At 39.6% G+C, this 22,977-nt stretch overlaps 2 protein-coding genes across 2 annotated transcripts in view; both read left to right on the top strand.

Moving 5' to 3' along the window:
* LOC100804313 (pyruvate kinase 1, cytosolic) overlaps positions 1–22,977 on the top strand; it is a 51,183-nt gene that overhangs the window by 13,523 nt on the left and 14,683 nt on the right. The window contains exons 5-10 of the mRNA XM_014767698.2: positions 7,643–7,720; positions 8,196–8,327; positions 16,246–16,326; positions 16,963–17,034; positions 17,155–17,244; positions 19,242–19,386. Of these exons, the coding sequence (XP_014623184.1) occupies positions 7,643–7,720; positions 8,196–8,327; positions 16,246–16,326; positions 16,963–17,034; positions 17,155–17,244; positions 19,242–19,386 (598 nt within the window). The remainder of the gene's footprint in view (positions 1–7,642; positions 7,721–8,195; positions 8,328–16,245; positions 16,327–16,962; positions 17,035–17,154; positions 17,245–19,241; positions 19,387–22,977) is intronic.
* LOC106796134 (uncharacterized) lies at positions 3,205–4,652 on the top strand. The gene is made up of 2 exons (XM_014767696.3): positions 3,205–4,219; positions 4,294–4,652. The coding sequence occupies exons 1-2, from the start codon at positions 3,529–3,531 to the stop codon at positions 4,305–4,307; spliced, it is 705 nt and encodes a 234-aa protein (XP_014623182.3). The 5' UTR covers positions 3,205–3,528; the 3' UTR covers positions 4,308–4,652.

Here is a 22,977-nt window from a genome sequence, read left to right as displayed (position 1 = left end):
AGCTTGAATTAAGCCTCATAAATCATTATTAGATACATCTTGCACACCGCCAAACTATGCTGAACTTTTAGGCTTAAAACCCCACAATATATAGAACCAGAAACACGATGTGCCCAATGTCGGATGCTTTCACTCTTAACAGTGCAAGCAGTAGTAGATGCCCTTTTTTATTTCCAGTGATAAATTCCTGAATTCTGGGTCTTTGTTCTAATATTTGAAGTATCCATCTTCTTGATTTAACATTTCATCAAGCCATTATTAATACTATAGTATTGTGCTATGAGAGAATTTATTTCCTTCCTCTATAAATTTTCTTGATAACTGTCCTACATAAGGTGGCAGCCAATACATGGAAACTGTTTTCTTTCCCTTTTTGGGGGTGAGGGGTAGGATTCATTTTCATACCTTACTCATCCATTGGTATATTTAATCAAAGCTTCTCACAACACAATGCAATTATTTCTAAATTCTTTTAGGAGTGCCTTAGTTGTGGCTTCTTTGGGGAATGCCTTAGTTGCAGCCTCAAGCTCCCACCCACATCTACAAGAAATATGGTTTAAGGGCTTATAGAAAGCTTGTACAGTCCTCACCTTACAAGTTGGTTTTGTGGGGTTAAGTTAGACCCTAAAGCCCAAATTCTGAAGAACAAAATTACCTTGTAATTTTTAAAATTCATCTTAGGTGCTGTTAATTGAGAGGGAAATTAAGAGAGAAAAACAGAATCATTAGAGAATAACTTACTTATCCAAGATTCTGGTTCTGCATATCATCTGTGTTACTGTGTATCACTAATATATTAGTCTCTTAATAGACTTAGTGGAGACTATTTCCTAGACTACTATTAATTAAGTGCAACTTCCCAGACACTAATACCCATGAGTACTAAATGCATTTTATTATGTGATACATGAACATACTATTTCCTAAGTGCATCAACTATGATTATTTCCAACACGTACCTAATCAACATATTTTCTGATAAAGAACTTAAATTTATCTGTATAAATGTTCTCTTCTTATAATTCCTCATCCACACTCTTAATTCCTATAAATATGTTGTCCAACCTTTCTTGAAGGTTTATATTTCTTGTTATTTGAGGGTCACTTTTTAAGTTAATTCTTCATTGATTCCCTTCCCTAAAGATAAAGATAAATTACTAAGCACAAAAATGGAAAAAATAGCATTTAAATTTAACATGACTTAATTGTGTTTATGTTTGGCAAGTTGCAAATAATTTTTTATGGCTGAAAAAGTTACTAGTTAGCTTGTAAATTAGAGGAACTTTCAATTATGCGAATGTTTGTGGTCTTTTATTGAACCCTATACATGGAAACTATATATACTTTTGATCAGAAAAATTATAATACTAAGATAGTGGGTTTGTAAGACATGAGCGGAGAGCGAGATAGTGAGTGTGAGCGAAACACGGGGTGGGTGAGAGTTAGTAGTAGGAGACAGAAGAAAACGAGAGTTCTGAGAGAGGGTCCTAGTTTGAAAGCTGCCGGTAACACGAACGGATATGGACGGAGCTACAGGAGAGGAAACTGGAGGGATAGGAAGGATATAACGTCATTCTACTTCACACGATTCCCCGAGGACGTAACCGAGGAAGACCTATGGCACCACTTCAAAAAGTTTGGTGACGTAAGGGAGATATTCATATCAAAGAAGAAGAACAGTCTCGGCAGGAAGTATGGTTTTGTCAGATTTCAAGGAGTAGAGAGCTTGCATCAACTAGAAAGGAGGCTAGACAACACCATATTTGGAGGTTTGAAGATGCATGTCAACATACCAAAGTTTGGAAGAGCACACAGCGGACAAATACCCTCATCAGTCACACGCCGAGAGAGCGCAATGCAAGGAGAAGATGAGATGGTAGCTCGAAGACAACAAGGACAACGAGTGAGGCAAAGGTCGTACGCTGAGGTCCTGCAGAGGAATATAACAACAGTGCAAAAGAGAAGACCAGTGACTGAGGTGTGCAACAACAAACCCACGTCGAGGTCAGAAGTGTATCTCGATATACCACTGAAGGGACAAAAATGGCTACAAGAGGCGTGGGTGGGGAGGCTAAAAAACCTCGCCATATTTGATAGAGTAGAGGAGGAGTTGCCATGGGATATCGGAGCCAGCGTGGCGGTGAAATACATTGGGGATGACATGGTTGTAATTCTCGGCCTTGACGACGAAAAAGCAAAACGATTCATGGAGGAAGAAAGCGAAGGTGGGGCTTCCATGTTTCATTCACTGGAGAAATGGCACCCAAGGGTACGTCCGGGATGCAGGTTGGCGTGGGTTCAGTGTTGGGGAGTGCCTCTAGTGGCATGGGAAACAAACCATTTAAAGAAAATCACGGCGGCCATTGGAGACTTCGTGGACGTAGATGATGACGTGGAGGAGCTTAGACGGCTGGACAGGGCACGGGTTCTAATAAAAACACCATGGATGCCGCGAATCGATCATACCGTCAACGTCCATATTGGCGGAGAGACATTCAGCGTGCACATCACGGAGGAGACCGCCACTAGTACCGCTGCCTGTTATTGTCGGAGACCAGGGTATTTCAGTTCCTCAGAGGAGATTGACTCAGGGTATAGCGATGTCCAAACACCGACAAAGCTGACCCAACCCGAGACGGAGAGTATCCCTGAGCAGCGGCTTCAGGTGGCGCTGGGGGATGACGCGGAGGAGGAAGGGGACGGCCAAACAGCAGAGCTGGACGATATTCAGATTTTACCCAGCGGATATTGGAACCTGGAGAACCCAAAGGATAACGATGTTACCCACAAGGAGCGTGTATCTCCACCACCCAAAGTCAGAGCTAGAACCCCAACGGTTACCCAGGGGAACAGTAATGTCAGCCATGGCACAGCCACCCAGGTCCGAAATGGCCCCTTTCATGCAAAAGGAAATGTGCAGGAAGGATGCATGGTCAATCCTGCAGCGAGCACCTTTAGTTTGGCCGAAAGAAGTAACTTGGAGGTACTTGATAACCCACGGGGTCAGATTTTAAACAACAGGGACCAGCCTCGTGACCTTGGGGACAGCCACATAACGGACATGGGTTTTGCTACCCACACCCCCAAAGAAACACACCCACACCACAAACTCAGCCCAGACAAAAGCCCCACAGCCCAAAGTAATTCGTGCAAATTTTACGTCCGCAAAAGATGGCTCAAAAAGCAAAGTGGTCCAATATGTGCAGATGCTCACCTCCCACAGACAACCACGGGTAATATAACTACCAGCCCAAAACAGAATCAACAACCCATGCATGTCAATCAGAGCAGAGGAGTTTCGGGTATAGCTCCAGTCAACCCCAACAATAAAAAAGACCAGATAATCACACCCATGACCCCACCACTCATACTCGGGAGTGATAGCCCTCACACCCAAGCCACAGACCAACAACAAGTCAGCCACAACACCCAGCTACAACAACCTGTGCAAACTGCTGAACACCAAGTTAATAAACAGGAGCAGGAGGTAGAAGCAATTTGGCAAATGGCGGAAAACCTAGGGATTACATGTGGAAATGTGCAAACAAATTATGTGCAACAGCTTATAGAAATGGAAGACAGAGACAACAACGAGGTGCAAAGGATGGGAGGAAGGAGGAGGCTCTCATGAATATTATATCCTATAATGTGAGAGGTCTGGGTAGGGGAGTTAAATGGCCAGCAGTTAGGAGAATGGTAAACAAACATCACATAGACATGTTATGCATACAGGAGTCAAAAAAGGAGGTTATAGACAGAGCTATGTGCCAAGCTTTATGGGGGGATTCTGAGGTTAGGTGGGAAGCACAACCATCATCTAACACAGCAGGAGGTATTCTGTGCTTATGGAGTGACAAAACATTTTTGCTGGAAAGGAAGGTTTGTGGGACAGGTTTTGTGATGTTGACAGGGAAGTGGGTTCAGGAGGCACAAATTGTGAATATCATCAACATTTACTCACCTTGTGATATACATAGCAAAAGAGTTCTGTGGGACGTTATCAAGCAACTGAAAAATCAAAGTCTCGGAGGATTATGGTGCATATTGGGGGACTTCAATTGTATCAGAAATCCTTCGGAGAGATCTGGTGTATGCCAAAGGGGGCTGGAAGATAGCAGTTCTAGGGAATTCAATGAGTGGATTGCAGAAATGGAGGTAGTGGAAGCGCCATGGGTTGGGGGAAACTTCACATGGATAAGGCCAAATGGGACAGCTCGAAGTAAGTTGGATAGGTTTCTGATCTCCATAGAATGGTTCAATAAATGGCCTGCAACTTATCAATCCAAACTGCAGAGGAATTTTTCTGATCACTACCCGATAATGCTTAGATCCAAGTATGAGGATTGGGGTCCAAAACCTTTCCGGATCCTTGATTGTTGGCTAAATGACAAATCCTTTCAGGAAATGGTACAGCAGAGTTGGAATTCAGTTCAATTTGGAGGTTGGGGTGGATACGTATTAAAAGAAAAAATCAAAGCACTCAAAGGCAAGCTTAGGGAGTGGAACAGAGAGCATTTTGGGGATACCTTCAAGAAGTATCAGAAGATTGAGGATGAACTGAATAAGCTAGAAGAGGATACAGCAGGCAGACAACTAACCCAGCATGAGGTGGTGACCAGGAAGCGCCTTCAGGAGGATCTATGGGTACAGCTCAATCCCACGAGTCACTATTAAGACAGAAGGCGAGGTCTAAGTGGATCAGAGAAGGTGATTGCAACTCTAGATATTTCCATCTGATGATTAATGCCACTCGAAGAAATAATTGCCTGAAAGGACTGAAGATTAACGGAACATGGATTGAAGAACCTGCAATAGTGAAGGAGGCAGTAAGGGCATTCTTCTCCCAACGATTCCAGGAAGCTACTAGGATCAGACCTACATTGGATGGGTTGCGTTTTCAGACCATTGAAAGTTACCAAAATGAAATGCTTGTGGGGAGATTTCAGGAAGACGAGGTAAAAAGAGCCGTGTGGAATTGTGGGAGCGATAAAAGTCCAGGTCCAGATGGCATAAATTTCAAATTCATCAAGCAATTCTGGAACACTATCAAACCGGATTTCTTGAGATTTCTAGATGAATTTCATGTGAATGGGATTTTTCCCCGAGGCTCAAATGCATCCTTCATAGCCTTAATCCCTAAGATACTGGATCCACAGACGCTGAATGAGTATAGACCTATCTCATTGATAGGGTGTATGTACAAGATTTTGGCGAAGATCCTGGCTAACAGGTTGAAGAAGGTCATGCCCCATATCATCCATGAAACACAATCCGCTTTTATAGAAGGAAGACACATGTTACATAGCGTGGTGGTTGCAAATGAGGCGGTTGAAGAAGCTAAAAGATGCCAAAAGCCATGTATTGTCTTCAAGGTTGACTACGAAAAGGCGTACGATTCGGTATCCTGGGATTTCTTGATCTATATGCTCAGAAGGATGGGTTTCTGTTCTAAATGGATTCAATGGATAGAAGGTTGTCTAAGATCAGCATCTGTATCAGTTCTGGTGAATGGTAGTCCTACAGCTGAGTTCATTCCTCAGAGGGGACTGAGGCAAGGGGATCCACTATCACCTCTACTTTTTAATATTGTTGCTGAGGCACTTAATGGAATTGTGTCGCAAGCTAGGGCGAATGGTCTATTCCGGGGATTCTTAGTTGGTTCAGACAAGGTGGAAGTCAACATCCTCCAATACGCGGATGATACAATCTTCTTTGGTGAGGCAACAATGGAGAATGTAAGAGCAGTTAAGGCAATCTTGAGAGTCTTTGAGATGGTATCTGGACTCAAAATTAATTTTGCTAAAAGCGGGTTTGGTGCATTTGGGATGTCAGAACAGTGGAAAATCGAAGCAGCGGAGTACCTCAACTGTAGCTTATTGTCCTTTCCGTTCGTATACCTAGGCGTTCCTATCGGAGCAAATCCGAGAAGATATCAAACATGGGACCCTATTATTAGAAAGTGTGAGAGAAAATTAGAGAAATGGAAGCAGAGACACTTATCATTTGGGGGGCGAGTGACTCTCATTAAGGCAGTGCTAACATCCATTCCTATCTATTTTTTCTCTTTTTTCAGGGTTCCAAAGAAGGTGGAGGACAAACTTGTGAGCCTTCAGAGAAGATTTCTATGGGGAGGAGATCATGAACAAAAGAAAATAGCCTGGATCAAATGGGAGACAGTATGTCTTCCAAAAGAAGATGGCGGCTTGGGAGTCAAAGAGATTAACTCCTTTAATTTATCATTGTTGGGCAAATGGAAGTGGGAGTTATTCCATCAGCAGGGGGAATTATGGGCTAGGGTGCTTCAATCAAAGTACGGTGGCTGGAGGGCATTAAATGAAGCAACCAGAGATAATACCGGTTCTATATGGTGGAGGGACCTAAAGAGAGTAGCTCAACATCCACAATATGAGGCTGTAATGAAGAATACAACAACATGGAAGGTAGGGTGTGGGGATAAATTCAGATTTTGGGAGGATAGGTGGATAGGGGAAGAGGACTCGCTATTAGCAAAATACCCTAGGTTGTATAGTATCTCTGTCCAGCAACACAAACATATACAGCAGATGGGGGCTTTTAAAGACACAGGCTGGGAGTGGGATTTTAGGTGGAGGAGACCATTGTTCGATAGAGAAATAGATATGGTGGTAGCATTCTTAAAAGATGTGGAGAGTCACAGAATACAGCCTCACATCAGCGACCAATGGGTGTGGAAGGCAGATACAAGTGGCCATTATTCGGCCAAAACTGCATACCAAACACTTAGGAAGGACATCTCACAGGAGAATGACGATGGGGCTTTTGGGGAGTTATGGAAACTCAAGATTCCAACAAAAATTGCTGCCTTCGCATGGAGGTTAATCAATGATAGGCTACCCACTAGAACTAATCTGCGAAAGAGGCACATTGAGGTGACAGATTCCAGCTGCCCATTCTGCAGTCTGGTGGAGGAGACCGCAGGTCACATATTTTTCCAATGCAGCAAGATAATCCAGCTTTGGTGGGAATCCTTGTCTTGGGTGAATCTGGTGGGAGTCTTCCCAAACCATCCTAGACAACATTTTCTTCAACACATTCATGGGGTGACAAGGGGAATGAGAGTTCAGAGATGGAATTGGTGGTGGCTAGCATTAACATGGACTACTTGGAAGCACAGAAATGACATCATTTTTGCAAATGGTACATTTAATGCCAACAAACTGATGGACGATGCAGTCTTCCTACTATGGTCGTGGCTCAGAAATTTGGAGAAGGACTTTAATACACATTATAATCACTGGTCTACCAATATTAGTGCAGGATTTTTAAGAATACCTTGATATGTGTATTATAACCATTCTTGTATCCACACTCTATCTATGGTCAGAATTAGGTCTACCTGGAATCTAATCTGATCTGTAATTTGTACATTATCTAGTACCTCTGGTACTTTTTAATATATATATTTTATCTTTGCTGATCAAAAAAAAAAAAAATCACACTTGTATTACCTCTAACCTTGTTCGTTTAAAATGGTTAGATAAATTTTTCTATAATAAAAAATTGTGGCTTTACGTTTTACAAATTTAGCTTCTTATTTCTTTTATTGTACGTCAACTGTCTATTCTGTGTAGGGTTTGCTTAACAGGAATCTATAGTTTTGCAGGCTGTGAAGAATGGTGATACTATTTTTATTGGTCAATACCTGTTTACTGGAAGTGAAACAACCTCAGTGTGGCTAGAGGTAATACAATCTTGGATGGACCAGTTCTATCTTCATGCTTGTGTGAAAAGTTTATGCTGACTACTATTTTTGAAATTATAGGGTTTAGATAGGGAAGGTTGAACGAGAGAAAAGAAGTTTTAAGTAACGTGATCTTGGATGGATTAGTTCTATCATCATGCTTGATTCTAATCTGTTTCCAATTCCCTCCTCTTTGTTAACAAGGGAATCTTCCTTAACTTATTTCCTATTACATTTTGGGGGAGTTTGGTACAAGAGAAACTTTTAGTTTCTCAAGAATCTGAAGTTGGGAAACTTTGTTTCCCATGTTTGGTCTGTTTCTTCTCAGATAAGAGTAGCCATATGCTCACTTATTTGCATGTAGCTTTTGTGAGGAAGCATTTTAAGATTTAGAATGAAGAAAGTAGAATACTGCATATACTCAAAGTCATTAGTTCATCATCATCACTCGATTAATTTTGATTTCATAATGCAGGTCAGCGAAGTGAATGGTGATGATGTCACTTGTGTCATAAAAAATTCTGCTACTCTTGCTGGGTCACTGTATACTTTACATGTCTCTCAAATTCATATCGACCTTCCCACTCTTGACAATAAGGATAAGGAGGTAATTATAAGAAATTTGTGTGCATAAAGTAATGAGATGTGCATTAGATGTTCTTTTTTTCCCACTTTTGTGCTTGCAAATGAATGTTTCAATTTTTTTTATTTATATCCATGAGGAAATTTTAGGGGTGGAATTGGAATTATATTTCTTTGTTGAAATTATAGTTTGATTTTTGCAATGCCTGATACTCAATTTTTTGTCCTATATTAGAGTATTGTACAGATAGCTGCAGTATTCAATTGCACTCTCTGCTAAGTGAGTTAGTTAGTAGGTTAGTTATTGACAGCTATTCACAGATGCCATAACTAACTATCTAAGCCTATGTATACCAAGTTGTAACACAAAGATCAGTGACCAATAATATTTTTCACTTTTCATTTCTAAAGTTTTTCTATCTCAAAATATCTTCTACTAGATTATATTATGATATCTAGAGCTCAGTAAGATCATCAATGGCGGCACAAAACAACGCGTTTCTCACTTCTTCTTTCCCTAATTTGATTGCACATAAGCTTGATGATTTGACCTTTCTGCTATGGCTTCAACAAGTTAAGCCAGTTATCAAATCTCATCGTCTTCAACATTTTCATGGTTACCTCAAGGATATTAGATCTCAGAGATGGAAAATGTGGTGGATATCCTTAACTTGGTGCATTTGGTTTCATAGAAACAAAATAGTTTTCTCAAATGAAACTTTCAATGGTCAAAAGATGATGGACGATGCAATCTTTTTCTATTGGGTTTGGCTCAAAAATCTGGAAAAAGGATTTGATATTTCTTTTCAATCCTGGGCAAGCAAGATTAGGATTGGATTTTGTAATAGGGGGGGGGGGGGGGTTCTATTTAGGTCAATTTTGTGGAGGGACATTTGGGGTAAAAATCAACTTCACAAAGAGCTGTTTCGGAGTATTTGGGGTAATAGATCAATGGAAGCAATCTGCAGCCAAATACCTGAATTTTAGTTTGCTGGCTTTTCCTTTTGTTTACCTTGACATATCCATAGGGGCCAACCCGAGGCGATGTCAGATGTGGGATTCCATTATCCACAAATGTGAGAGAAAATTAGTAAAGTGGAAACAAAGACACATATCCTTTGGGGGGAGAGTGACACTAATATAGTCAGTGCTAACATCAATTCTTATTTATTTCTTTTCCTTTTTCAGGGTACCTAAATTAGTGGTGGATGAGCTAGTGAAATTACAACGTAGATTTCTGTGGGGAGGTGGACTTGACCAAAACAAAATTGCATGGATTAGGTGGGAGACAGTGTGCTTACCAAAAGAAAAGGGGGGGTCTGGGTCTTAAGGACATTAATAATTTTAATCTTGCACTCCTCGGCAAATGGAAGTGGGATCTTCTGCAGCACCAAAGGGAATTATGGGCTAGAGTATTGGAGTTTGAATATGGTGGATGGAGGAGTCTGGATGAAGCAGGTAGGGTAGGCCCTGAATCAATATGGTGGAGGGACTTAAAAATGGCTCTCCATCATTCACACCAGGGTAGGGTATTCCAAAATGGATTGAAATGGAAGGTAGGAGGTGGGGATAGGATCAAATTTTGGGAGGATAGGTGGATCTGTCAGGAGGAAACATTAGCAGAAAAATATCCTAGATTATACCTGATTTCATCACAGCAGAACCAGCTTATCCGACAACTGGGAACTCACAAGAACACTGGTTGGGAGTGGAATTTTATTTGGAGAAGGCCGCTGTTTGATAATGAAATTGACTCGACTGTTAGTTTCCTAAGAGAGGTTGAAGGGAAGTCCATACAACAACAGGGATCTGATGTTTGGGAGTGGCTAGGGGACCCATTAGGTACATATTCTACACACAGTGCTTATAACATGTTATGGGAGGAGATAGCAGCAGGAAGACAGGAGGACTGTTTTGAGGAGTTATGGAGAATAAAGATTCCAAGCAAAATTGCGGTCTTTGTGTGGAGATTATTTAGGGACAGATTGCCAACAAGAAAAAACTTGCAAAGGAGACAAGTGCAGATCACGGATATGTCATGCCCTTTTTGCAGAAGTGTGGAGGAGGAGACATCCCACTTATTCATTCATTGCATCAAAATCCAACCTATTTGGTGGGAAACCATGTCCTGGATGAATATTAAATGTGCTTTCCCGTTAAATCCAAAACATCATTTTCCTTCAACACACCTATGTTCAGGCTGAAGGCATAAGGGTCAAGAGGTGGCAGTATTGGTGGTTGGCTGTAACATGGTCTACTTGGCAACTCCGAAACAGGATACTGTTCTCCAATGCAACTTTCAATGGTAACAAACTGTTTGAGGATGTAACTTTCCTACTTTGGACTTGGCTTAGAAGCTTGGAGAAAGATTTCACAATTCACTTTAATCAATGGTCAAGTAACCTTCAACAGGGCTTTTTGTACCAGTAGAGGGTAGCATAAATAGGATAATAGCAAATGTACATTTCAAATGTAGCCATAATCTGGTTCCTATTCAGATTGTGTTTGTCTGACTGAGGAACCATTTGTATGGCTTCCCCACCTATGTTATTCAGTACCTCTGGTACTTCAAATTATATATATATATATATATATTTTTTTTTTTTTTTGCTGATAAAAAAATAATTTTGTGGAGGGATGTCTATACTAGGCCACACCTATGGAAACTTATTCTTGCATTTCAGCTTGTATTGGGATTCCATAGGTTGTAAATCACTTTTGAAACATTGTAATTATATTAGTACCTCTTGTACTTATCTTTTATATTAATATAATTTATCTTTGCTGATAAAAAAAATCTCATCGTCTTCAACATTTTGTTGTAAATCCTCTGATTACCCTACATTTTCTTTTTGAAGAAGATCGTGAAGCACCAATTGAGAATCCTGCGTATGAAGCTTGGTAACTGCAAGATCAGGTGCAGCTTACATGGCTTCAATTGACTCTTTCAATGTCGATCTTGTCTCGAGTGTTAGGATGCACTCATTCCTATGAAGTTTGGGAGCGAATTCCCGATTATTTTCACAAACAAACACAAGCTACAACTCGTTAGTTGCGTATGCAGTTTCAAGCTACGACGCTTGGGGGAAAATCAATGCAAGATTTCTTGTCGCAGATCAAAGCACTTTCAGATGCTCTTGCTTCAGTTAGAAGTCCAATTATGTTTCACGAACACATTGACTCCATTCTTGAAGGCCTTCTGTCGGATTATCACTCCATTAATGCGATCATTGAGAGCAAGTTTGAACCTATCCCAATCGAGCAAGTCGAAGCTCTTCTTCTTGCTCATGAAGCGTGTCTGAACAAATTCACCAAACAGAAACTATCTGATTCACCTTTGATCAACTATCGCAAGCTCTTCTTCTTTCTTCCTCTTATTTGTTCTCTCTCATCTTGATTTATTTCTACTCTCTCTTTTCCTTTTTATTTTCTTTCCATAACTTGAGAGAACTCAACTCATCTAAGATTCTAGATAGAGAGTCCTTATGACTAGTACCCTCACCATTAACACTAGATGAATGATGACTCATGTTGGTTCTTAAGTTGTGGTTCTTTCTTGTTGGGGTTTGTAAAAGGTAAAAACTAGGATTCAAAAGAACTTAAGATAAGCGTGATAAACAAGAATAAAGTATTATGTAATTACAAGATAAACTAGGCGTGACTAGTAAAGAAAATAAGATATGAAAATATGCAAGAAATGTAAACTAGGCGAATCCTAAGAGTGTTTGGATGACCACATTTAAGGTTTCCAACAAAACACTCACTCTCCTAAGGAAAAATTGCCTAAAATTATTACACACAAATGGAAGTTTGGTAACCTATTGGAGACTCCCAACACACTTCCAATGAAAGATCTTTTTGTTACAAAATTTGAAAGCAATGAAGGTAAGTAAATTGTCAATTACAAAATTACAAAACAGTCCTCAATTTTGGTGGTTGTGCTCTCTTTGGTGATTCAGTCAATTTGGAGTGCTTCTTAGTCTAATAACTCGTGCTTCTTAGATCTAAAGGTTCAACACAAGAAGATTATGACTAAAAAATGGTAGAACCTAAAATCAACACAAAAACATGATTTAAGAGTAGATCTATAAAATTTGAACCATAGAAGTGCAAGAACAAGTATAGATCTAAGATTTAATCGGTTTATTTTTTTGAATCTACTCTAAACAACACCAAACTACAAGACAATGGAGGATATACATGGAAAATAAGATGAAGAACAAGGAATTAAAGTGAATTGACGGAACGAAAAGATAGAGGAAGCAAAAGAACATCACCTAGATGAGATGCTCTTGATACCACATGATGTAGCTCCATGTGGAGCTTGTAGGCCTTGGATCTTCTTCATAAATGGAGTCCTTTGTTTCTTGAAGATTAATGACAATGAAATAGAGAAGGAAGAAAGATGATTGGAGACACTACTTTAAGGAGAAGATTAGTCAAGGACAAGCTCACTACCATAGGAAGTCATGAATTTTTTTTGATCAACAAAGATAATATTATATTTATGTAAAATGAAGTACCAGGGATATTGATATTACATAGATAAGGTATACCATACTATTGGTTCCACAATCAAACAAACATAGTCTAAAGGAGAACCAAAGTAAGGTTATAATTGAAATTTACATGTGTTACTTTCCAAACTGTTCTATCCTCTACTGATACAAAAAACCTTGTCTAATACTACTTGACCATTGATTAAAATGGATTGTGAGTGTCAGCAGAGGGGCTGCACAGTCCAAGAATAGCTCATCCTTTGGAAAACTCAACCAGTAGAAGATGCAACTTCGGAGACCCTCCGCACCAAATTTCCTTCCTTTGGCTTTGAGGTCAAGGCCAATTTTGCAGCGGGCGAAATTGATAGGGACCGGGCTACTATGTGGGATAAACCCTTCAGGGTGTATCAGTGCAGGCCCAAAACCAATAAGTGAATAGCTTGTATTCTCACTAGTGATAGGAAGGGTAGAAAGGGAATTAGCTTGGCTGTTAGTTGTGGAATGCGTGAGTCTATTCTGTTATAAGAAAGAGCTGTACTGATTGTGGGGGGAGGGAAGGGGATCATAGTGGAATATTGGGGCAGAGAGAGTTTCTCTCTCTTGCTTGGGAGAGTGTTGACTCTCAGTATCAATTCTCTTCTTCTTCCTCTCTCTATTTCTATTTCTGCTTCTCACCTCTGTTTTGTAGGCACCATTGATACGAATTGTATCACTGTCATACCCTCTCCTTCTGAATCATCAAACACTAATACCACAGAATCTTCATCTTCAAACACTCCTCCTTCTACACCTAGAGCACCCAATCATCACCCTATGCAAACCAGGTCCAAATCTGGTATTCACCTACCAAGAATTAATCCTTCACTTCTTCTAACTCATTGTGCACAATCCAAATTGGCTTTCAGCCATGCAACTAGATTATGAGGCTTTGATGAAGAATCACACTTGGTATTTAGTGCATCTTCAATCAAACAGAAAAGCTATTGGTTGTAAATGGGATTTTAGGGTTAAGGAAAATGCAGATGGCTCTATCAATAAGTTTAAGGCTAGACTGGTTGCCAAAGGTTTTACTCAAGTTCAAGGTTTTGATTTTTCAGAAACCTTTTCTCCAGTAGTGAAACCTGTCACTATTCGGATTATTTTAACTCTAGCAATCACAAATCAGTGGATTCTTGCTCAACTAGATGTGAATAATGGCTTGCTTAATGAGACTGTCTACATGTCTCAATCCCTTGTTTTCCAAAAATCAAATCCCTCTATGGTCTGCAAACTGAATAAAGCCTTGTATGGGCTCAAACACGCCCCAAGGCAGTGGTTTGAGAGGCTGCAATCTACTCTAATTCAGTTTGGTTTTGTTGCTAGTAAGTGTGATCCCTCTCTTTTTGTTTACAAGACTGCATCTCACACTGTGTATCTTTTATTTTATGTCGATGATATCATCCTTATTGGCAGTTCCACTCAGCTGATTCAGCACCTAACATCTCAGCTTGATTCTAAATTTTCTCTCAAACAACTTGGTTTGCTAGACTACTTTCTGGGAATTGAAGTTAAGATTCTTCCTGACAAGTCATTACTCCTCACTCAGAATAAATATATCAGAGATTTGTTGCAGAAAACAAATATGGCTGAGGCTCAACCTACTTTATACAGGTCTGTAGTGGTTGCTTTACAATATTTGACTATCACTAGGCCTGAGATAAGCTGCTCATGAAAAAAGTTTGCCAATTTATGGCCAACCCTTTAGATTCTCACTGGATTGCAGTGAAAAGAATCCTAAGATACTTGAAAGGTACAGTGCTGCATGGTCTTCATCTTGAACCTGCTGTTTTGGGCAACCATACACTCTTGGTGCCCTCTGCGATGCAGATTGGGCTTCTGATATTGAAGACAGAATATCTACTTCTGGTGCAGCTATCTACTTTGGTCCTAATCTCATATCATGGTGGTCCTGAAAGCAGCAAGTTGTTGCAAGATCCAGTTCAGAGGCAAAATATTGAAGTTTAGCCTAGACTGCTGTAGAAATATCTTGGATTCAGACCCTTTTGACTGAATTGAAAGTTCCCTTTCAGCACACCCATTGTGTTATGTGATAATCAGAGTGCAGTTGCTATAGCTCATAATCTGTCCTTCATGCACAAACCAAGCATATGGAAAATGATGTCTTCTTTGTTAGGGAAAAAGTTCTGACCAAGCAGCTAGTTGTTCATCATATTCCTGCTCTTGATCAGTGGGCAGATGCACTCACCAAGCCACTCTCTCCCAGCAGATTCATGTTTCTAAGAGCCAAACTCAATGTGCTTGAGACTTCCTCAAAGTCTCACCCACCTTGAGTTTGAGGGGGGGGGGGGGGGGGGAGATTAGAGTATTATACAGAGAGAGTTGCAGTAATTATTAGTGTATCAAGGTAAGTTTTACTTTGTGATTCAGTTAGGGAAGCTGTTAGAACAGTTATGATTCAGTTAGGACAGCTGTGGTTTTGTTATTTCTATTATTTTGTTAAAAGCTGTTATTTCTGTTAGAGCGGTAACTAACATTGGTTAGTTAACTGCCTTAGTTAGGTTATGTGTAATCATATCTGTTCTCTCTATAAATAGAGAAACAGAATCAGTTTGTAACCAACCTTTCATTCTGAATCAATAATAATATCTTTCAGCTTTCTTCTTCTTTTTCTCTCTCAAACTCTATGAGTAATCAACTGCACTCTCAGCTAAGTGAGTTAGTTAGTAGGTTAGTTATTGACAGCTGTCATAACTAACTATCTAAGCCTATATATACCAAGTTGTAACACAAAGATCTGTGGTGCCACTAATATTTTTCACTTCTTATTTCTAAAGTTTTTTCTCTCAAAATATCTTCTACTAGAATTCTATTATCCTAAAAAAGATGCGTTTCTGAATATGGAAATAGTTTTACTTATTTTGGAAATTCAAAAGAATTAGGGTTAGTTTTGTTTAGGTTTTGGTAGAATTGATCTTGAAATAATTATTTTTTGAAAAATTTGATTCTAAAAGAAATGATTTGCATTTGGGAATGATATTCTAATAGTGAGTTTAAAAGAATTGATTTTGCTTGGATGGTAAAGTAGAATCACCTTAGAAGTGATAATATAGGTATGCTTTTTAAAAATTGTCAGTTCCTTGCCTTGAATCAATCATCTTCAATTTGGAAGTTAAAAAAATTCACATTTTTGAAAATCAATTCTATATTCCACAGAATTGATTTTCTTCACCTTGTAAAGGAACCAAATAGCTTTATACTGTTGAATCAATTTTTTATATGTAAAACAAACAGACTTTTAATGTGTAAACTTGTGATGAATTATTTTGTTTGCACCAACCACAAGACTATCTTGATTTAGTTTACTACATTTATGAATGTAGAAATACATTATTGTTAGTTTCTTATAGTTGTGTTATTCTGTTGTCATTTCACTCAATAACTCAGGTAATAAGCACTTGGGGTGCTCAAAACAATATAGACTTCCTTTCATTATCATACACCAGGCACGCTGAAGATGTTCGCCATGTAAGGGTTATTGCTGATGTGTTTAATCTTATTGCTTATGTATTTTGAGTTTCCCTGCTTATATTTTGTGTTTATTACAAGGAGTTCCCTTCTATTATGAAAGCATGTGCAAATCTTGTATTAATGGACAATGTTGCAACTATATCAGTAACTCCAAAAGCATCTGACAAATTCTAGTGGTGCTTATGATGTGTTCTTATCAATTGTTATTCCTAGCTTTCTCTAGACTCAGAAAGCTGAATTGAATGTTCATTTTAATTTCCAAACAATTGAATTGAAGATTCAACTACACAAAATATACTCTTCCCCTTTCTCAACATATGTAAAGGCTAAAGTAATTGATCTGAATGACATTTAACTGCTGAATATTATATAACCAGCCATTTTTTAACAAATTTGTCAGCATAGTAACAGATTAGATTTTAGTTATGGACTTATTGTGTTTTTTTTTTCATAAAGGGTTTTTTGGCTGTTTTCAAAAGAATAGGGGTCTGTATATTGTATAGTAAACGTAAAGTACAGAGGAAGGGAGAGTAATTTACTAATTTGTACAATATTGCTGATTAAGTAAATTGTTTTCTTTATTTTAGTTTTCCTCGAAGCATTTTAAAAAAGTCAGTATTTGTTATCTGGCAGGCTCGTGAGTTTCTCTCTAAACTAGGTAACCTCAAACAGACCCAGATATTTGCAAAGATTGAAAACATAGAGGTGAGAAACTTCAAAATCCTTTTGAACAATATTACAGATAAAAGCTGTAGTTCAAGACTGTTTGGTGTGTATGCTTTATAGTGATTTTGAAATGCATCTTTTTTCTCTAAATTCTCATAGGGGTTGACACATTTTGATGAGATATTGCGAGAAGCGGATGGTATCATCCTCTCACGTGGAAATTTGGGGATAGATCTTCCACCCGAGAAGGTTTTTTGCTTTTAATTCTGGACAGAAGAATCCAATGATATATGATTCATTTACAAGGAGATAATAGTTATTATGGCATTTTTCTGTTTGGCTGTTGTTTTCAGTATGTGTCTGCATATGGCATTTACATCATCCTTTTTTTCTTTTTCCAACATAATATCGAATTTGTTGACTACTCTCCCTGATGGGATCACACATTCTAATTTATTAACAATGGTGGGTGACCCTTTGGATTAATCTTGAATAAGCTTTGATACCATCTTAGAATCTTAGAATGCGAGTTTAGGCCTAACTCAACCCCAAAAGCTAGCTCAAGGGGTGAGGGTTGCCCCTCACTTATATAACAAGTTTACTGTTATCAGTGGGCATGCTTTATTAGCTATGATTTTCTCTCCAAATATTGTCTGTAAACTTTTTCTTTCTAACATGCCAAGAGTAAGTGAAAATTACTTTATGATTAGTGTATAGTTCCAAATAATATGATGTTTTTAATAGTAATGAAAGTATACATAAATTTCCTCTGGTTGATAGGTTAATGAATATAGTTTGTTTTCTTTCTATGTGGTTGATGTACACATGAGGTTATAATAGCAATGTCATGGTATTTGTCATTATAAATTTGTATTTGGGTTAGCTAACTAAGCATTTTTTTTAATGTTTATTTGTGAAGAATCTCCGTATATTGATAGGCTTGCACCAAAGGACAACCTTGAATCCTTAATTCCTTATATTTTTTCCTTGGTTTTGGATGTCCATGCAGTTGACAACATATCTAGGGGCCAATGCCCTGATGCATTCTTTCTGTAGATGATTTATTACTAAAAGGGAATAAATGTTAAATTATAGAGTGGCATTGTGAAGTTTTGTAATGGTATGGTTTTCATTTGGGTGGAAGTAAAATCTAGAATATAGAATGCAAGTTTAACATGACGTGCAGTAGCACTAGATGAATGGTGAAAATTGTGGATCATCATATCTTACCAAAAGTCACCCAGTTTACATATCATGGATCTATCATTCAAAGTGATTGAGAAATAGAGGAAGATTTAAGCCAGAATTCCAGTTTGGTGAATGAAATGGGCGAATGCTTGTGTATGAAAGGTGCCTTCTAAGATAAAAGTAAAACTTTACTGCATGACCATGAGACCTATGATGGTTTTTAGTACTGAATTTTAGGTGGTAAAGTGCTAACAAGAGCATAACTTGGTGTTGCAAATAAGAGAATATTGTGTTGGACAAGTAGTTATACAAGAAAATATTTGGAAAGAATGTATTTGAGATAAGTAGGAGTGGCACAAGTTGAGGAAAAGGCTTAGGAATAGTGCCTAATATTAAGATGGTCTATCTATGTGAGAAGAAAACTATAGAAGCCCAGTAAGAGTGAACCAAATGGATGAGAACCTAATAATTAGAGGAAGAAGACTAAAATACTTTGTGAATTCATTAAAAAAGACTTAGATCTTGTTCTAGTTTCAGAGAACTTTGCAGTAAGGGAAAGACCAGAGTTATCAAGAAAGTTTAGAGAGCGAGAAAGAGAGGAGAGAATTTGAATTTTTTTTTATTGATCAATAATAATCCATAGAAGAGTTTGAGTCTATTTATAGACTCTGAGAAAATCAGAATCAGTTGCATAGCTAGCTGTGTTCTAACTACCTAATGGATTCTAACTGAATCTGTTAAGTAATGCACACAACTCTACATAACTAACTAGAAGTAAACACCTAGAGAGCTGACACATCAAGAGCCACTCGAGTTGAGAAGAATATACACTGACAGATCTAAATTGTTTTTTAGAAGAGTTGGTAATTGATTGAAAAAAAGACGTTTGATTTTACTCAGTGGGAAAATGGATTTGGTGGTTCTTACACTATATCAGGCTTTCATACCATTTCATGGATTAGCTCAAGCTTAAGATCCCAAATGGTGTTAAATCTAATAGTCTTTATTCAATACAATAATTCACTTGAATCATGCATATATCTATATGGATTTGGCAGGTGTTTTTATTTCAAAAAGCAGCTATTTACAAATGTAACATGGCTGGGAAACCTGCTGTTGTCACACGTGTTGTGGATACTATGACCGATAACCTAAGACCTACTCGTGCTGAAGCAACTGATGTTGCCAATGCAGTGTTGGATGGTATGTTTTATTTTCCAGATATATTTTCTTTTTATTATATTGGGTGAGTCTTGTTTTGATTTTGATGGATATTAGAGTAGATGAGTAGAATGCTCAGTAGTCAGTAGCTAGATTTCCCAGGGGTTCAAGTCCAAAATAAAAGAACAAAATGCGATTCACAATGAGAGAGAGAGAGAGAGAGACAGAGCGAGACAGTGAGAGAGACAGCGGGTGGGAAAGAGTGAGGTCGAGAAGGGAGAGAAGAGAGAATGAGAGGACGAGAGGTATGGAGGGTCCATGTCTGTTTATCGCCAGGGAAGGGAAAGGAGGTCAACAACGTCGCTTGCGAGTCAACTGGAGAGATCATCGGAATATATCATCGTTTTATTTCACACGTTTTCCTGAAGATACAACAGAAGATGAGCTATGGAAGATATTCAGAAGAGCGGGTGATGTCAGGGAGGTGTTTATTCCCAACAAGAGGAATAGGACCGGAAGAAGGTATGGATTTGTGAGATTCATCGGAGTGGATAACGTCCAACAGTTGGAAAGGCGTTTGGATAACATAGTCATGGGGGGATTAAAGTTATATGTTAACATCCCTAAATTTGAAAGAGGTAGGGGTCGAGTGCAACCACAATCAACAGGGGGACGAGAACACACCAGGCTTGTCGAACAGGGGCGCAGAGAAACTTACCAGGCACAGAAACACACAGCGACGCCGGGCCTGGTACGCGGGTCTTTTGCAGATGTGGTAGCTAGGAGAGAACCACGTATACAGCAGAGGAGGACATCGGCAGTTCAGAATGCTAAAACCAACACTTCGAGATCAGAAGTACATCTCGACAGACCTATGACAGCACCGAAATGGCTACAGGATGCATGGGTGGGAAGGCTAAAAAATCTTGCACTCCTTGACAGAGTAGAGGAGAATATGCTATGGGACTGGGGATTAGACGTAGTGCCGAAATACATCGGCGACGACATGGTACTTCTCCCCGGACTTACCGAAGACAAGGCAAAACAAATGATGGAGGAAGGGAATGCAGGAAGGGAGGTGATGTTCTACTCGGTAGAAAGGTGGAACAAGAAGATGCGTGCTGGGTCTAGACTTACATGGGTGCAATGTTGGGGAGTGCCGCTGGTAGCATGGGACCCAACACACTTAAGGGAGATCGTGACGGCCATAGGCGAGGTAGTGGAAGTAGACGAGGAGATGGAGGATTTGAGGAAGATGGACAGGGCAAGGCTCCTTGTAAGAACACCGTGGAAACCACTGATTCAGCACACGGTGAGCGTCCACATTGAAACGGAGGTGTTCCAGGTACACATAATAGAGGAAAGTGGAAGCAGTCCCAACTGGTGCCATTGCCGGCGGAGCACGATGCTTAGTTCATCGGAGGACATTTGCTCGGAGGAAAGCGAGATGGTTTCGTTATCGGAACTGATGACGGCGAAACCTCAAAGTGGGAGCCAGAAGGTTGAAATGGTGGAGGAGCGGAGGGTAACGTCGGAGGCGGACACAGCGCCGGAGGAGGATAACGGCATGCAAGGACCGACAGCAAGCACCTCCATCCAGTTATTATCCAATGGTCGCATCACAACCAGCGAACCACTGGATAATAACTTGGACTGGGGGATAGAGGAAGAAAGCCGTTGCAGGGTCGGTGGGGAAAGCAACGGGGCAACCAAAAGTCAAATGGGGACGTACGGTGAGGCCAGAGCAGCAGTGGGAGCAGTGACCAGGTGCGATTCAGGGGTAGAGCGGATTATAGGGGCCATAAATCCTGTCGGGAAGGGAAAAGCAAAGCATGAACAAGGAAATAAGAAGGAAGGAGGGTCCGGGACAGATGTAGAGCATATAAACATCCACTCAGCAGTGGCTTGTGACATGGCCCACTACAATTGTGGGCTGGACTTTACTACTCACACCCCCCCCAAATTTCTAACACATCAGGGTCCCGCAAAAGGTAGTGGATAAGCTAGTAAGATTGCAGAGAAACTTTTTATGGGGAGGCGATCAACAACAGCGCAAAATAGCATGGATAAAATGGGAAACAGTTTGTCTACCGAAGGAAGAGGGGGGATTGGGAGTAAAGGACATCAATTCTTTTAACGTGTCATTGCTGGGTAAGTGGAATTGGAACTTATTCCAATGTCCGGGGGAGTTGTGGGTTAGGGTGCTGGAGTCAAAGTATGGGGGATGGAGGGGCCTAAGTGAGGGATCGACACAAAGAAATGAATCTATTTGGTGGAGGGATCTAAAGCTCATGGTTCAACATTCGCCACAGGGTGAGTCACTGAAGAACACAATTACATGGAAGGTAGGATGTGGGGACAAGTTCAAGTTTTGGGAGGACAGCTGGATGGAAGGGGAGGTTCCGCTGATTACAAGGTATCCTAGGTTGTATGTGATATCTTCACAGCAAAATCAAAATATACAAAATATGGGGGCTGTTGGAGATAATGGGTGGGAATGGGATTTTAGATGGAGGAGGCCATTATTTGACAATGAAATAGACATGGCGGCAGCATTTTTAAGAGAGATTGAAGATTACAGAATCCAGCCTCAACATCAAGATCAATGGGTGTGGAAGGCGGATCCGAGCGGGCGGTACACAGCTAAATCTGCATATGACGTACTACGAGGGGAGGCGATTCATGAGCAGCAGGACGGAGCTTTTGAGGAGTTGTGGAAGCTTAAGCTTCCTTCAAAAATTACCATATTTGCGTGGAGACTACTAAGAGATAGGCTACCAACAAGATCAAATTTGAGGAGAAAGCAAATTGAGGTCGAAGATCCAATGTGTCCATTCTGCAGTTCAGCTGAGGAGAGCGCTGTCCACCTATTTTTTCATTGTAGAAGGATAATCCCGCTATGGTGGGAATCATTATCATGGGTGAAGTTAGTGGGGGCTTTCCCAAATCATCCAAGGCAACACTTCCTCCAACACATATATGGAGTGACAGAGGGAATGAGAGCAAGTAGATGGAAATGGTGGTGGCTAGCACTGACATGGAGTATTTGGAAGCAAAGGAATAATATGATCTTCTCCAATGGGACTTTTAATGCCAACAGAATACTAGATGAAGCTATTTTCTTAACATGGACATGGCTCATGCAGCTGGAGAAAGATTTTAGTATTCACTACAACCACTGGTCTTCTAATATTAGTGCAGCTTTTTCCAGCAGTCATGTATAGAATTTTTATTTAAGCATACGGATGTAGCATGTAACTCGTTATCAGTTACTGATTCAGACATCTATTTTAATCTCGAGCCTAACACTGATTATTATATTGTATCTTTTAGTACCCCTGGTACTCAATTAATATAATTACTATTTTTGCTGAAAAAAAAAAAAAAAAAAAAAAAGAGTAGATGAGTAGAATTACTCCATATTCTGTTGTAATTACAGTTAGCTATGCTAGTTGTGTAAGTTAACTTCAACTAACGTTAGGTTACTTGACTGTTACTATTGTTAGCTGTTATAACTGTTTAGCTCTAGTATAAATACTAGAGATGTAACTGTTTTCAGTTGAGTTGGTTGATATGAAAACTCCATTTTCTGAAATCCGAGATGTTCTCTCTTTCATTTTCTGAAATTCTTTT

The sequence above is a fragment of the Glycine max genome, chromosome 2 (assembly GCF_000004515.6).
Source record: "Glycine max cultivar Williams 82 chromosome 2, Glycine_max_v4.0, whole genome shotgun sequence".
In the NCBI taxonomy this organism is placed as follows: domain Eukaryota; kingdom Viridiplantae; phylum Streptophyta; class Magnoliopsida; order Fabales; family Fabaceae; genus Glycine; species Glycine max.
Note: the sequence above shows the minus strand (reverse complement) of the source record. Positions and strands in the feature narration are given on the sequence as shown.

Bases quoted from the DNA above. Each gene is read 5' to 3' on its own strand.
- LOC106796134 (XM_014767696.3), top strand. From the start codon at position 3,529: ATGTGGAAATGTGCAAACAAATTATGTGCAACAGCTTATAGAAATGGA.